The sequence below is a fragment of the Electrona antarctica genome, assembly GCF_951216825.1.
Source record: "Electrona antarctica genome assembly, chromosome: 21".
Classification (NCBI taxonomy): domain Eukaryota; kingdom Metazoa; phylum Chordata; class Actinopteri; order Myctophiformes; family Myctophidae; genus Electrona; species Electrona antarctica.
In genome coordinates, this window is record NC_136802.1 from 18,791,549 (window position 1) to 18,808,031 (window position 16,483).

The 16,483-nt window shown below is 48.5% G+C and overlaps 1 protein-coding gene across 2 annotated transcripts in view; it reads right to left on the minus strand.

Moving 5' to 3' along the window:
• Positions 1–346: 346 nt before the first annotated feature.
• zbtb4 (zinc finger and BTB domain containing 4) overlaps positions 347–16,483 on the minus strand; it is a 23,992-nt gene continuing 7,855 nt past the window's right edge. For both annotated transcript variants that reach the window (XM_079491411.1, XM_079491410.1), the window contains exon 2: positions 347–9,207. In XM_079491411.1, coding sequence (XP_079347537.1) covers positions 3,633–9,191 — 5,559 coding nt within the window. In that variant the 5' untranslated portion in view covers positions 9,192–9,207 and the 3' untranslated portion in view covers positions 347–3,632. The remainder of the gene's footprint in view (positions 9,208–16,483) is intronic.

Here is a 16,483-nt window from a genome sequence, read left to right on the forward strand (position 1 = left end):
AAATTTCTGCCTAAAAATGCCTCCAGCTTTTATGTTGTGCTGTCTCTCACATTACCCAGTAGGATGGAAGCTTGCTACGGCCAACGACTAGTTGGTGAACCCATAACCAAAAGCTGTTTAATGGCGTAACTACAGGTCGCCTGGTGATATGTTTCAACTTTCAACCATGCCACATCCTCAAATGTGTGTACACACGTACACACACACACCACACACACACACACACACACACACACACACACACGTGTGTGTATATAATGGGTAACAGAATGTCATGCATCAGATGAGGGCACACCAGTGATAGAACTACAGCAGATGATAAGACATGAGACAGGACCAAAGCATATTCTGTTGGGTCATCAGGTTAATACTTTATTTTTGTTTGATTTGCAGCGAAAAGAGAAAGAAAGGGAGACGGAAACAAGAGGAGAGAGAATGTCAGAAAAGAGACTACAGACTTTGGGATAGCTGTGGCTACAAGCCTTTGTATCAAATCTAAAGACAAATTCGTCAGGCAACATTTAAAACATCTTTTAAAAATAACATTAACATATTTTTGTGGGCTCTATATGGCACAGTATTATCCTAAACATGTACACAATACCGAACAGTGTAGCCACACCCCTACATCTATGACCAGCTTCATAGCAAACTAAGCCACAAGATTTATCTCCAGATCATGACATTTTTCAAGAAATCGCTCATTTACCATATCAAATTTCTTATGCCATAACAAGGCACCTTTAATAGCAGTTGAAATCTGGCAGATCCACATCTGACTATAGATAATTATCATTTAAATATCAAAGCAGAGGCACATTCATTTAAACTAAACATACAGTAAATGTTTGTATATAACCACCAGATTCCAGTCCAGTCACTACAATACGTCGATTTGCATGCTGTTGGTCTATGATAACCATGACGGCAAACTATGGCATAAGAAATGGTCCAAAAACACAAATGTTAATCTACGGGAATGGCTTCCGATAGTGTTTGGAGACAGCAAGGCTTGGCTGGAGAGGTTTACACTGTTTAAAAAAAAAAAAAAAAAGAAATCGGCCCATATATTCCCACCGGTTATGTTGCTTAGGCAGATTTATTTTGGTTTTCGTATTCACACATGCAGAAACACTCATTCACAAATACAAACATACACACGGGCACACGCACAACGTCTTGTAACCATACACAGAGGAGGCTCATCATGAGCCCCTACAGTTTCACACGCCTGTTTAAACTAAACAGCGTCCCAGTGCTATCTCTCTCACACACACACACACACACACACACACACACACACACACACACACACACACACACACACACACACACACACACACACACACACACACACACATACTGTAATTAGGAGTTGGTGCAGTGTGTTAGTAGGTACTGTTTGTCTTGTAGTGAAGATATACGTAACTTGACAGCTCTTATATACTGTAGTGATTGTGACAAACATATGATGCAGCTAATTTCAGTTTGAGACTGAGAATTCTGAATAATAATGGGAAAAAAAAGAAAGAAAAGATAAACAACTTAACAGATCCTGGAAGGTTGAGAGGCCAAAAAGTGTAAAAGGTAAGAAGACACAAAAGCTGTGCGTGTGTCAGACTTTCTGAGGATTATAAACTGTTAGGAAGCAACTGTTGCTCATGCTTTGTGGATACAGAACCCAAGTTTATTGACATGTTCCTAGGACTACTGCATATATGCATTGATACCAGACATTATAACGGTTCTTAAACAGGTTATTTGTTTCAAAAAACAAAGGAACTGAAACCAATCTACATTTAATGCAGTTGTACTTCATTAACCTCATGACTACATTTACATTCATATGTGTAGTGTCTGTGTGTAGTGTAACCCCCACGCGTGTTTTCTTTCCCACACTGAAGCCACTTCCAACCAGTAAAAGGGGGCTAAACAACATGAACAAACATACTGTAACAAAACAAAACAAAAAATAACGGAGATAACATTACACGTAATAACAAAATAAAAGGCCCAGGGGGCATTCAGGGAGTTCTGACCACCACTTGGCTGATTTCTTCCAGCCGTATCCTAGCAAATTACACCATTCCTCTCTTCTACAAAAAGCAGAAAAGAAGGAAATGGTCCAGACTCTTTCCAACAGACATTTTTGTGTCCGGAAAGTTCGTTCTGTAGGAGGTTCTGACTCGGACCCCTGACCTTTCTATGCCCGACCCATTTTTCTTTCCCTACCCAGAAATAACTCAATACCCTGAATCCATTTTCTCTCTTTCCTTCCTTGCTCTCGCTTTCTTCCTGGCCAAGGAAACAGAGTGTGCCTTTGGAAGAGGAAAAGGCCACTGAAGATGGAGGTTGAATGATTTTTATTATTTTCTCTCTGTGAAGGAAAATGAGATGAAACCTGGAAGTGCAATGGTCTATTAGCCTATGATTCAGTGGCCAGCTACATGTCTGGAGCAGCTACGAGTGTTGATATTACCCAAGTGCTATTTTTTTCCTATTGTGCAGATAAGGTAAAAACTAAGGTGAATGCTAGGCAAATCCTACAGAATGCCATCTGGCCACAAGTCATGGATTAGTCGAGACATTAGAAGCTCAGAGGACCTGTTGTTGTCATGGATTCAAATCCAGCCAAAACACTTATCGTCGCTGTTATTCAGTTCAGATTTTTATTTATTTTGGGGATATAGAGGAATCACTTCTAAATGCACTGACCTACTGTGGCTAGTCCAACTAGCATAGGAATGCTGTGCGCGCCTCAGAACCATTAATGGAATGATCAGCGCGTAGATGGCATACACCAGCCATTCATGCACGTACTCCCGCAACGCACATGAGGATAAGCATACACAATACACACACACCCAGCAACACAAATAACTGTGTAAGCCCAATTCTGCATGCACACATTCCTATATACTGTGCATGTATGTACTCACATACAGCTTTCACAGACAACTTCAACATGGAATACGCCAGTATTTTGACTCATTCACTCACTCACTCACTTTCTCTCTCTCTCTCTCTCTCTCTCTCTCTCTCTTTCTCTCTCTATCATACACACAGTCAAAAAAGTCACATGTGCACAATACGTTGTTTAATGCTCTGCCTCCAAGTGTGTTGAGAAAGGATTTTCTGTCTCATCCCTTTTCCTTGCCTACACAAGCCTTCCCAGAAGAGCTTTTATCCTCATTATGCGGCTACTATAAAGGGAAGCAGACTGAACTTTTTTTTTTCACAGAACACACACCCTGTTAGCAGTTCTTATTCTTATATTATAGATAATATCATAAAGAGTCTGAGAGGGAGGTTAATCAAGCTCTAGAACTACAACACTACAGAAAGACAGGAGAAACACAGAGAAAGGTGAACAGGAGGAAAGAGAGCTCGGGAGGTAATGATACGTCACTGTAATGTTTGTGTCTCCTCCCCGTTTTCCTTCGCTCTTTCTCCTCCCTTCACCCTCACTCCTGATTTCATGCGTAGCTCTGATCTCTACTGAACAAAAGAGAGGCAGGGGGAGACCGTGCGAGTGTACACACTAAGCCAACAAGCTCAGAAACCCCTAATCCACGACAGGCCAGGTCGTCTTTGACATATAGTATATTCCTCATTTATGGTGCTTCTGCATCCTAAGGTTTACTGCCGTTGCCGTCCCGGTGTTTCTTGCCACTGCCACTGCTGCTGTTATAGAGGTTAGGATTGACGGCAAAGGGATGAGACGCTGTGCTCATGTAGGGACCAGCGGCGGCCGCTGCGGCTGCGTAGTTGAAGATAGCAGGCAGGAAGGGCAGCGGCTCCACCTTGTCCCCTCCAGGCGCCATCATGTTCAGAGCCATGGGGAGAGCGGCCAGGTTATAGGGGTAGGCCAGCAGCTGGGGCGCGTAAAGCAGCTGGTAGGGGTCGTGGTAGAAGGGCAGCTTGGACAGATCGCCGCCACCGGGGACCATTACCTTCCCCAGTGGCCCAAAGGGAAGAGCTCCCACAGGATAGGACGACATGAGCAGGTTGTCATCCTGCTTCTTCCCAGAGCGGTATCCGCCTGGTACAATGAGGGGCAGGGGAAAGTCCTGTATGGGGTAGCCCATTGAGTTGACCTCGCCCTGTTGGGAGTCTGAGGAAGAGCCTGTGTCCTGGTGCTCAGTCTCAGGTGGCGGTGGGGCGCGGGGGAGCAGAAGGGCATGGGCAGAGGGGCGGTCACCGGTGCCAGCTGCACCAGTGGGCAGTGAGAGCCTGTCTAAGGCCTGTAACGGGTGGTGGGCCTGCTGCCGGCGTTTGACTGGAGCTAAGAGGTCCCTGGCTGTGGGGCACTGGCAAGGGGATTCGGGAGGGGGCCTGGGCGATGAGGGTCCATTAATAATAGTGGTTTGAGAGGTGATGTGCTGGGGGGATGGGACAGGGCTCAGAGGCTCCTCTTTAGGGACCAGGAGAGTAACTTCCTCCTGTCGGGGGTGGGCTGCACTACTCCTTTGCTGGGCCATGTCTGCCTTCTCCCTTTCTCTTTTTCTCTCTAGCTCTCTCTGTCTCTCTCTATGTCTCTCAATCTCCCTCTCTTTTTCTCTCTGCCTCTGCATCTCTTTCTCTCTGGCTAGTATTGAGGACATAGTGAGGTCTTGTGCTTCGGTAGGAGAGGGGCTCCTGGGCAGGGAGCTGGGGACTCTAAGATCTTGAACAAAAGGTGGTTCCTCATAACCTACAGGGAGGAATGTGCCATTCCCTAACTGCCTGTCTCTATCCATAATGACACCTTCCCGTTTCATGACTCCCGCCTCTGGGCTGGGAACAGTTGTCATGGAAACAACAGGAGCAGCAGTGGTTATTCTGGTCTGTGAGGTCATGGGCATGTTCGGAGAGGTGATAACAGGTGCCATGACATGTGCAGGGCTGGGTATTCTGTGGATTTGGCTGTCTAGGCTCTTCTTCCTGTGGGTCCGGTAATCCAGACATTCGGAGCTGCTCATGACCAACACACTCTGAAGAGTGGGGGTCGAGGTGGGTGTGGGAGGAGTGAACTCAGGTTTGGTGGGTGTGAGGTTAACTGGGCTATCTAAAAGGGGCTTTATCCTAATCTGTGGGCTGGGTTCTCTTTCAGGACCTGTTGCTTTTAGTTCTGGCTGATCAGTCTTGTCACAAGTTTCTGATAAGTCCTGCTCCTCTCTAAGCTGGATGGGAGGGTTTTCACACTGCTGGGTTTCTAAACGGTCATCACCACAGGGTGGCTCTGTTGTTGAAAAGCTGATAACTGACACAGACTGAGCAGCGGTAGGAACGCACTGGTCTTTTTCGATATCTGGGTCTTTGCTAACAGTGTCGACCACTGTCTCTGCCTCTTTTGGCTGTGATTCAACCTCCTCCCTCTCTCTTTCTGGGGAACTGCTTAGTTCATGACGTCGAATGTGCCGTGTGAGTGCTGAGAGTGTTTTGCACACCTTGTGACATTGTGGACAGGTGTGTCTGGCTAACGCTCTCCTGCTAAGGCGACTTGGACAGGAGGTGGCCCTCGCTACCCTTCCCGCCTTCTCCTCATCCTCCCTTGATGTTTCTGCCACCCCCACCCCAAACACATCACCTGGTTCATTAAGTGCCATTTTGGGTGGTAAGGAGACGGCCTCGGGGGGCTTGGGATGCTGGGTTCTCTGATGATCCTCCAGCTTTGCTCTGGAGGGGAAAGTGGCTCGGCAGAAGAGGCAGACAAACTCTAGCAGGTGGCTCAGTTCGTGTTTGTCTCGTTTTCGTGGGCTGGAGAACCAGCGCCCGCACGTACCACACTCTGCTGCATTCCCGTTAGTCCAGGGTCGGCGCTTTATTCCCCCAGGAGTGGCTGAGGTAGATGGAGGAGGCTTTGGAGAGCACAGAGGAGGGGTGGAAGCCCTGGAATGAGCTGCCTCAGTGCTTGCCTCACAGGCATCTTTGCTTGTCGCTTCTTTCTCCACTTTCTCCTCATCCTCCTCCTTTTCGCCCTCATCCTCTTCCCCACCCGCCTCATCCGCTTCCCCATCCTCTTCCTCACCGTGCCTTTTCTCTGTCTCCTTACTGACATGGTTCATGAGTCTCTCTGCCCGCCTCATCAGCCGGAGGGAGCGCTTGTACTGCAGCTTCCGCTGCCAGTTCTTGGCCCTCTGGAAATGTGCTTGGGACTTCCTCTTGGGTTTGTAGGCGTAGTAAGGAAGCCACAAGTCCTCTGCATCATTCTCACTCTCCCCTTGCTGGCGCACCTCCTGGCGGAAGTAGTATTCCCTCACTTCACTTACTTTATCGGGGCATTTGGAAATCTTTTTCCTGACCTCAGCCCCAGAACCTTCTCCTCCTTCCTGTTCTTTCTCAGCACCCAGGCTGGCAGAGCGGTGGGAACGGTGCTTGTGGTGATGGTGGTGAGAATGCGTGTGGCGCGGTTCCTTGGCATCTGGTGGAGATGTGACTTCGCTCCGCTTGCCTTTCGGAGGAGAGTGGCTCTTGTCCCTCCTGAGGTCCGTCTCAGAAATGCTACGCTTGACCATGGCCTCCTCTCCGATGCGCACCGTAATCTGACACAACGGCCCTCCTGATGCGGACACTTGCTTGGCAGTGGACATGTCACTCTTGCTGTGGGACCTGCGCAATTTGTGATGGGATCTGCCTGTTTCTGCATCCTGTCTGCCTCTCTGACCATCCTCTGTAGTGTCTGAACTGTCTCTGGACCTCTTTCTATGCCTCTCTGTGCTCTCTCTTTGTTTTCTGTTTAGCCTTGACGTGGAGCTGTGAGATGTCTGACTGTCACTGGTTTCGGGGGAGGGGCTGTTCACTGGGCTTTTATCACTACCAGAGGCCACTTGGTTGCTATGGACGATGACTGAGGATGACAGTGCTTTTCCATGGACAATGACAGAGGGTTTTGTGTGGCCATACGTTATCACAGAAGACATGCCCGCCTCTGTGCCCCTACTGCTTTTGGGAGATTTGGTTTTGCTGCTACTGGACATTTTGAAACTGCCTTCTCTTCTCAAATGCTCTAACTCAGGGGCTTCTGTCTCATGCTTTCTAACTTCGGGCGTGTCTGTTTGGGGGAGGGGGGCTAGCGTGGACAGGTCCCTGTGTTCTACGCTCAGAGAAACAGGGAAGCCATCGAGGAAGGCATCTGGGTCGGGCTTCATACTCTGGGCCCCACTAATGAGGCTCTGGAGGTCTCCAGTACCTAGGCCGCAGTCCAGGCCCAGAGACAGTGGGATGGAGGGTGGGTCAGTGGAGGGCAGAAGGAGGCCATTTGGCAGGCCATCGCTGTAGGTCTTATATGGTCTCTTCTGGGAACGCATGGGGAGAAGGCGGTATAGTTTCAGGGCATTCACTTTCTGCTTGTAGCCGCCATTGGCAGTCTTCTCACTGGAAATGAGCCCGGGGTTGATGCCATGAATGGTCTTCTGGTGGGTTTTGAGGTTGTAGTAGGTTGCAAAGGCGTCCCAGCAGAAGATACACTGATATCGGCGTTCCCCTGTGTGCCACACTTCATGCTTGGTGCGGTACTCGGCCAGGGCGAAGACCTTGTCGCAGAAATGGCAGGGGTACTTGCGGCGCCATGAGTGCACATTGGAGTGACGTTTCAGGCTGGATATTGTCATATACGACCGCTCACACACAGAGCAGAAATAGATGACATTGCCGTCTACCACCTTCACAAAATGGTTCTCATCTCCCCCCAGCAGCTCAGCGGCTGCTGCATCATCACCTTGGATTCGTGCCAGAATGCTCCGTGCCTTCTTCCCTGGCCTTGCCTTGCTGTCTATTACTCCCCCTGCTCCTACGATGACTCCTCCCTCCACCCTTACCTCGCCCTCTTCCAGCGGCTCTTCCTTGGGCTGGACAGTGAGTGAAGGAGGGCCCAGGCTGTTGGACCCCGCTAGGCCCCGCGGGGCCCCGCAGGCAGCCTCATGGGACTGCAGTCTCTTGCTGTGGATGAATGCTTTGCCACAATAGCGGCAGCTGAGGGCCCGGCTGCCGCGGTGCAGCCGCATGTGGACCGTCAGTGAGGAGGCAGAGCTGAAGAGCCGGTGGCACACCCCGCAGATCAGCTCTGGTTTCTGACTGTCGCTGGTGGAGGAGGAGAAGGAGGACGCGTGGGGGGGAGCGGTGAGAGCCTCAGAGGGGGGAGGAGGAGGTGGCTGTGGAGGTGAGAGATGGAGGGTAGGCGGATGAAGTTTCGGCCTGTGGGGGCTTCCCACCTTCGCGCCAGGACCTCCTGTTATTTTTTCCTTTCTTTCTGCGTCCCCACTTCTCTGGCCCGGATAGGCTGCGTTGCCCAGATTGAAAAGAATCTGGGCAGTCGGAGAGGGCGACGCTGTGCCATTAGCCCCCCTGTGCCTCTCCTCCCACCCGTCGCCTGTATAACAGCCTCCAGTTGGCCCACTGGAGGACCTGGAGACTAACCTGTTGAACTGATTCTCCGGACTGACTTTGGGGGAACACTTCAGAGGGGGTGGGGATTTGATATCCCTCCTGACGAGCGTGTTAACAGTCATGGGAGAAGAGGAAGAGGAGGGTGAGGAGGACGGAGAGCTATCGTGCCTGGGGGGCTTAAAGGGTCTGTGCTTTACGTCCATGGTGGCATCCAGTTTCCACAGCGAGCCCTCATCGGAACCCTTAGAGCCAGATGAGGAAGGCCGCCGTCGGTGCGGAGACGGACAAGAGGAAGAGGAAGTGCGACAGTGGTTTGGGGAAGTGAGAGTGGCAGGAACAGGGGCGGCACTGAGTGGGAAGCTGAGGGTGATTTTGGCATTCTTGGGCCCGTCGGCCATGTCCTCCAGCCGGTCATCCAGCATGGCCTCTCCCCGGCCCCCCTGCCTGCTTTTACCCTTCATGTCCCACTGCTCGGCCTCCCCGCCCCCCTCCTCTGATACAGGCTGACCGCCTACTCCAAGTCCACAGCTGCGCTTGTAAAGTCGCCTGGTCCCACTGGGGCTGCAGCGGGTAGTGTCAAAACTGTCAAGCAGGTGGGACAGTCCCAGTAGGCCACAGGAGGAGGCCTGCGCTGGGTGAATGTCTGGAACCACCACAGCCTGTGGCAGGGAAGACGGGGTCGATGAAAGTCGTCTCTGGTGCGCGTCAGCGTCCTCGGTTCCAATGTGCGCGGGGAGTTGCCGGGTGGCTTGGTGCTGCTCGCTCAGACGCGACCGAAGGAAGCCCGCATGGAGGGGGTCCCACACTTTCTCACCGGACACCATGGCCAGCCAGCAAAATCTGAAAGACACAGCGGGAACAGCTCCAATTAGCGTTTCACAGATTATCCAGCACAACCGCAAAACTAGCATAAACGCATACATGCAACATGAAGCAAAGAACTGATGGCAATACCGAGAGCTTGCACGATAGCCATGATGCTGACGGCACACTTTTTCATAGACGGCAACGAAACCAAAATGCTCCAGCAGTCCCGGGCTCTAAAAGCTCAGGCAGGAATGACATGGGCGAGGAGGGAGAGGCTGGGGGTAAGGAATGAATCTGCGGCAGTGCTGGTTTAGATTTCAGCGTGCCACGGCCAAGCCTTCAGAAAGGCATTCCAGAGATCCATCTCTCTCTCGGCTGTGACACAACATTCCCTTTGCCTAATTGGAAGGCGTTCAGATTTAATCAAGGTTCCCTCAGAATAGTGTGTTGACTCGCATCCATGGCCCTGCTGCACACAAAAATAGTCCTTCTTTCTCCCTCTCTCTCTCTCGCTTTTAGCAGACTAAAGGAAAGGGGGTGGTTCTGATCAGAGCCTTGTTAGCCATTCCTGGCAGTGGCTAGTATCTGCCGGGCATGACTCTAACCATTTATTTGTGAAGGCAAGGGAGGGAGAGAAGGAGGGGGGGGGGGGGCATTTGTGAGTGCGTGCGGAGAAGGGGTGTTTTGCTGCACTTTGCATCCGGTGAAATCGCAGCTAAGCTCGGGAGAGAGATAGAAAGAGGGACAGATACAGAGAGTGAGAGAGACACAGAGGGAGAGAGAAAGACAGAGAGAGAGGAGGATGAGCCACTGTCGATGGGCACTTCCCATTTCTATTCTAATTCCGCCGCCATGGCTGTGGCTGGATACACAGTCCTAAATTTATTCATGCAAATGCCAGCTGCAGATTTGCCCGCAATATGTTTGTTATAACTCATTTACAACGGGATCAGGTGGTGGGGTCGGCCGACGATTGGACATGGGATTGGAGACAGCATATGGCCACAGTGATGCGACGAGGAGAAAAATCCTCAGTCATGCTTTTCTGCCTGCGTTTTTAAAGCGGCGAGGAAGCCAGGAAGGCAGGCCGCTGTAAAATTCCACAGGCAGCCCTGAACAGGCAGAAACTAGGTCAGCACTGTTATTGCAGAGGGAAGAGGAGGGAGAGCGAGAGCGAGACAGAGGGAGAGAGGGAGAGAAAGAGGGAGAGAAAGAGGGAAAATGAGAGAGTGTGCATGTGTGTGTGTGTGTGTGTGTGTCCGTGTGCACATGCGTGTATGATATAGAGAGAGAGAGAGAGAGAGAGAGAGAGAGAGAGAGAGGGAGAGAGAGAGAGAGAGAGAGAGAGAGAGAGACTAAAGGAGAGAGAGAGAAGAGTGGAAAGAGAAAGACAGTGAGGGTAAGCCAAAGAGTGATAGAATGGAGGGGGCTGAAGCAGGCACAGTCAGACAGACAGGAGCCCAGGCAAACACACACACACGCACGTGCACATACACGCATGCACATACGCATGTCGCACACACAAACACCAGCGCACGCACACAGCATAAACCCATACATTACCCATGGGCAAGGCACAAGCATTAACAAACTCGTTTTACACGGATAAGCCCAGTTGTAAATGTCATGCAAAATAAAGTGAATCTCAATACAATGCACCATAGGGACAGGTGGAATGAACTAATGTAAATTTACCACAGTCAAGACGATTTCGAAACAACTGTGCATATAATAATAATATCTGGATATTATATTTATATAGCGCTTTTCTAAGTACTCAAAGACGCTTTACATGCGTGTATGCGTGGGCCAGGGGAGAGGAGGAAAAAAAAGAACAAAAAAAAAAGACAATAGTACTAACATACTGAATTAAGGTCTCTGTCCTGGATTAAACAAACTATTCTACTCCACTGTATGGCCACCTGTTTTCTATGTGCATACTGAAGTAGGCCTTTTGCTGTCACCTTTACTGAGCAGCACTAGACATTGTGCAGGAAATCCCTCATGCCGAGCGGCAGTCGGCTACAAGTGGGTGGACGCATTGTGAGACGGCGCAAGGGCTAAAAATGTCACAATTTTCATCTAGCATTTGTGTCGGGGACAGGGAGGGAAATGCGTACGACGCCCCCTCGCACTTTCTCTTCATCTGCCTGTGACGCACATAGACTCAGCGTTAGCAGAGCCTGCACACAACAGACTGGCTGCATGACCGTGACAAGCTGCCTTGAATGCGCTTTAGCGGTGTACACACTATATAGTGCATACGGGCAAACACGTAAAGGGACATGCATCTAAAGCATGATTATCGCTCTCGCAATGGCACAGATGTGTGTATACAACAAACAGATATCACAAACATATACTGTATACTATATATACAGTACATGTACACACCACACATGTACATATACATACATATATGTTTGTAAATTATATATATATATATATATATATATATATACTGTATATATATATGACGGGAACCCCTAAGCCTTTTTGGGCTTTTACATTTCAAAACGGGAACCCCGTTTAGGTACAGTATGTACAGTATATAGCAACATAATGTTTTTCAGAAAACTTAGGTCAGAATTGAGAAGGCATTTTTAGAATACACCTCTAAATGGGTCTAATTGGGATATATATTCACATACAGACATACATATACATAGTACACATGTAATGTACGTATGTATTATACAACAACAAATCCCAAAACAGCCTTCCCTATCACACGCAGACAACCAAGTGGCAACTGGCAAGGAACCTAAAGCAACTTCAAAACGAAACCCTGTCCTCACGCCTGTAAGGGACAGGATGTTCTGCACAAACAAACATGTTAGCCTGACCTGTTTTCAGTTAGTGCTACTCTGAAAAACAGATTGTAGTTGTAAAACTCTAAATTTAAGTAACAATTTGGAGATATGCAGAGCACAATAAACTACTAGGATTCTCATGGGTAAGCTCCAAAAATACATAAACCAAACAAAAAACGTTTTTTTTTTGGGAGGGGGGGCGGGGGAGTAAGTCTTTAAAGCTTGCATCGCTACAAAACAGCACAGCCAGAACAGGTGCTCAGCTGGTGTGGGACAAATTACTAAATAGCCTCACAAAATTGAAGAAAAAAAAGGAAAGGGATACGCATAGGCTAATCAGCAGAAAAAAAATATTTTAGTACACAGATATAACTGGGGCGCCCGCTGGCCTAGTGGTCCAGGCGCATGACACATATAAGCTCTGGCCTGACAGCGCGTCGCGTGTTTGAGTCCCGTTTATGACGACCTTTGCTGCTCTCCCTCTTTCCTGTTATTCTTCACTTGTATCTATCAAAAAAGACAGAAAAGCCAAAAACAAATCTATATATAACTACAGAAGGACGTGCCTTGGAAGACGTACGTCACTCTCCATGACATTGTTGAGATCTGATGACTGTTAAATAGGATAGGTGACTGATTTAGATCCAACCTTTTACATTCTAAATATTGATTTTAATTGCTCGATTTTAACTGGGTGTAATTATGTCACCTTAATTAATGAATGTATTATGCTAGCTATTTGAAATGTCTGACCAACAAACCATCAGGCGTGATCCCTGTAACACAGTGGTTTTCAACCCTTTTCATATCAAGGCCCATTATTTATTCTGCATTTGAGCCACGGTCCACAGACCACCAAGTGATTACATTTAGCCTCTCAGACCCAAAACTTTAAAATGTTGTTGTCGTTGTTTGTCCACAATTCCATGCTGTATTGATGTTGGTACCATTAGGAGAGATAACAGGCAAACGTTGATCGAAATAACAATTCTTCTACATTCTCTAATTGTGTAGATTTCTTGTAAATTAAGTAATGCAGATGTTTAACAATAATTTAACTCTTGAGAGTATAACATGAAACCAAATGAAACCAAATGGACCCGTAAGGGACCACCTGGAACCCCCTCAAGGGCCACTGGTGGTCCACGGACCACTGGTTGAAAACCACTGCTTTAACATCCTGTGCAACCTCTAAAAATAGTCTTTGACCCTGTAGAGCGCTGAGCTACAGTATAGATCCACTGAATTCAGGAATTCAGTGGATTTTATCCTGATTGGATAAAATTGGTATCCCGACCTGAAAATGCATTTTCTGTTTAATAAAAAGCTAGAGAGACAGAGACTCCTGTTACTGAACAAACACTGTAGCAATGATTACTGTCACAATATAGAGCTTTTTAACTCATTTTAACCCAAGAAAATCACTTACCCTAAATGGTAAATAAATGGTGCATTTATATAGCGCCTTTATCCAAGGCGCTTTACAGAGATTGTGCATTACATTCACCCATTCACACACACGTATACACACCGATGCCGGGGGAAACCATGCAAGGCACCAACATGCACATCGGGAGCAATTAGGGGTTCAGAGTCTTGCTCAAGGACACTTCAACACCAACTCTGGGGGAGCCCGGGTTCGAACTCCGGTCACTCTACCCCTGAGCCACTACCGCCTGACCCTACCTTTAAAGGGAGATACGCCTGATCACTGATGTGCATTTCAGCCCTGTATTGACAATTATCGTAGTCTACAGAAATAACAATATGTATGATAGAACCCATATTGACAGAATATACTCCTGTGGCATGCCGATGCATTCTATGTCTGCCATTACATCAATCTGATTCATATGTTCTGAAGTAAAGATCGCTAGTATTTAGCCGTTCGGATCACCACCCCTGAGGGTAGGCGGCTAAAAACCAGGAAGTATAACTGTTGTGGCTTTCACATCCACAGATTGTAACTCTGTGACATTATTACTCCAAAACTCTTTAAAACTGAGCTCCCTGCCATCCTTCGGTCAGTTCAAAGGAATGCTCCAGAACATTTTTCACCGTGATTGCTCCTGCTTCAATTGATTTATTTTACTGATGGTTGTTCTGTATAAAGTTCCTTTGTAATTTATCCTGATTTATAATGTTGTGTTTGATGTATTGTTTTTTTAATGTATTTTGTGTATTGTAACCTCGGCTACGTTGAAAATGAGGGCTTGGGGGGCACGGTGGCACAGTCGGTAGTGCTGTCGCCTCACAGCTAGAAGGTCCCGGGTTCCCCGCTGGGGACGCCGTGGGCGTGCTCCCTCCTCCGTGTCATCAGTGCCCATACCCGAGGTGGGGTTGGCGAAAGGGCCTCTCCGTGTGGAGTTTGCATGTTCTCCCCGTGTCCCCTAGGGTAGGTACCCTCACAAAAACATGCAGTAATCCTGGTCTCTAAAACTACCTCCCCCTGGCCAGCCGGGGCACCCAATGGAGGGGAAAGGAACTGGTCGGAATAACGTGTTCCTTCCACGCGCTACGTCCGGCCGGGGAAACTCCCCCCTGTCAGGTGAAAAGAAGCAGCTTGGACTCCTCATGCATTGAAGGAAGCATGAGGTCAGTCCACTGCCCCCCCAGGTTGGCAGAGGAAGCGTAGCGCCCAGGATTACATTAGGTAATTGACACTGGGTGAAAAAATGGGTTACAAAAATCGTGGGATAAAGATTTATTTAGAAAATGAGGGCTTGCCCTAAACTGTATTTCCGAGTATAAATAAAGGTGATGATGATTACTGGGGTAAACTTTTCAGCAACATTTCAGAGACATACAGAAGGCCATTACCCCTATAATAAATATAGACAATAATGATGGTGGCAGTTGTTCTTGGTAGATGCTATAGCTTAGGCCTTGGACCTTGGCATAGTCATACAGCTTATTCCTCGCAGCACTGTTTCTACAGATGTGGACTTTTATTACAACCCTGGCAGAGTGTCACAAATAGAGATCGGGAGAGCTTGTGTTGTTAAATGCAAATAATATGTAAGCCAACACTCAATTGTCTTTGCTTTTGGCATAAAACACAGATTGATTTGTTTTCTGTCAGACTACAGTATGTTTAAGGGACTAATTGCTACAGCTGACATCTTTAATGCCACAATGCTGCCGTCATGTCCCAACATGCACATCAATAACAGCCAGGATCCTGTGCTTTCATGTTATTCTGAATGACTGAAATGAATCGTGACCAATTTTCCTGATAGCCTCGATGCTGTAACTGTATGTCAAGCTGTGATATAGGGCCATTATGCGAGTTTTTGGCGCTGGGGGGGGGGGGGGGGGGGGCAGGGGAGGGGGACGCGGGGTCGGGAGGGAGTGCCTGCAAGGCGGAATGCGGGGGGCCTCGGTGTTCCAGCCGGCAAGCCAGTGGCAGGGAGCATGTGGAAAGAGGAAGGTGTCGGTTGGGCTTTCTCCCCAGCGAGGGCCGGCCAGAGGGGCCCAGCCATTAGAGCAGCAGTTGGTCTGTGAGGGGAGGTTTTGGGAGGGGGGGGGGGGGGGGGGGGGTAACGTGCATGTGTGGGTGTGCGGGAGGGGTGTTGTTAGCAAGAAGCGGTACTGAACTCTCCACAACCCCCCGGCCAAGAGAGCATGGTGGAGCCAGCCAGATGGGATAGAGGGTGGGAGAGAAATGGAGGAGAGGGAGGAGAAGGGAAGCTGGTATAGGAGATTGTATAAGGGGGAATGGAGGTGTGGAGGTGTTGGCTGTATAGGTGGTAGAGGTGACTTCAAAAGCATCTCCTCCACGTTCAAATTTCAGTTTGCTTGTGTTTCAGATCCCGTGCAGCATGTCTGCGATTCCCCTTTCCACCCGCCTCTCCTTCCACAAGTGTAAACGGTGGTGCCGTGGTGATTCTGCATGCCACTCCACGCGCCGGCAAGTCAGCCCGTGTCTAAAACGGCATACTCTCCATGGTCTGTTAGCTCCCAACCCAGCACATAATTCCCGTAATTCTGTCCCCCGTAACAGAATCATGGGAAGCATTAGCAGAGAGCAAGACCGAAAAAAGTACCCCAGGAGAGAGGTAACACAACACCAATGACCTCTTTGAGGTAATTTCCCCAAAATCATTTTCAATTTCGCGCACAGTCTCTCCTTGAAGGTGCAGTGAAAGCCTATTTGGAAGTTTTCAGTGTAAAACAACTGAGGGCTGTTTGTGTGTTAGCTAGCTATGCTTTTTCAGAGTTACGTTCCTACGGTCAGCATATCCGCTGTTAGAATGGCGGTTTAGGCAAGAAGAAATGCTGCACCAGTTTCCACTCAGAGCACAGTAACATTCACACCCCCAAAAAAACAACGGCAATCCACCATTTGTAGTTGGAACAGCGACTCTGAAAAAATTAATGTGCACAATTTATCCTCCATGAGTACAGTATGTAAATAGACCACACAGAGGACACCTAATGTTGTTTGCCGTCCTGCGTGGCCAAAACACACACGCCTCATTTCAAAAGCCCACACA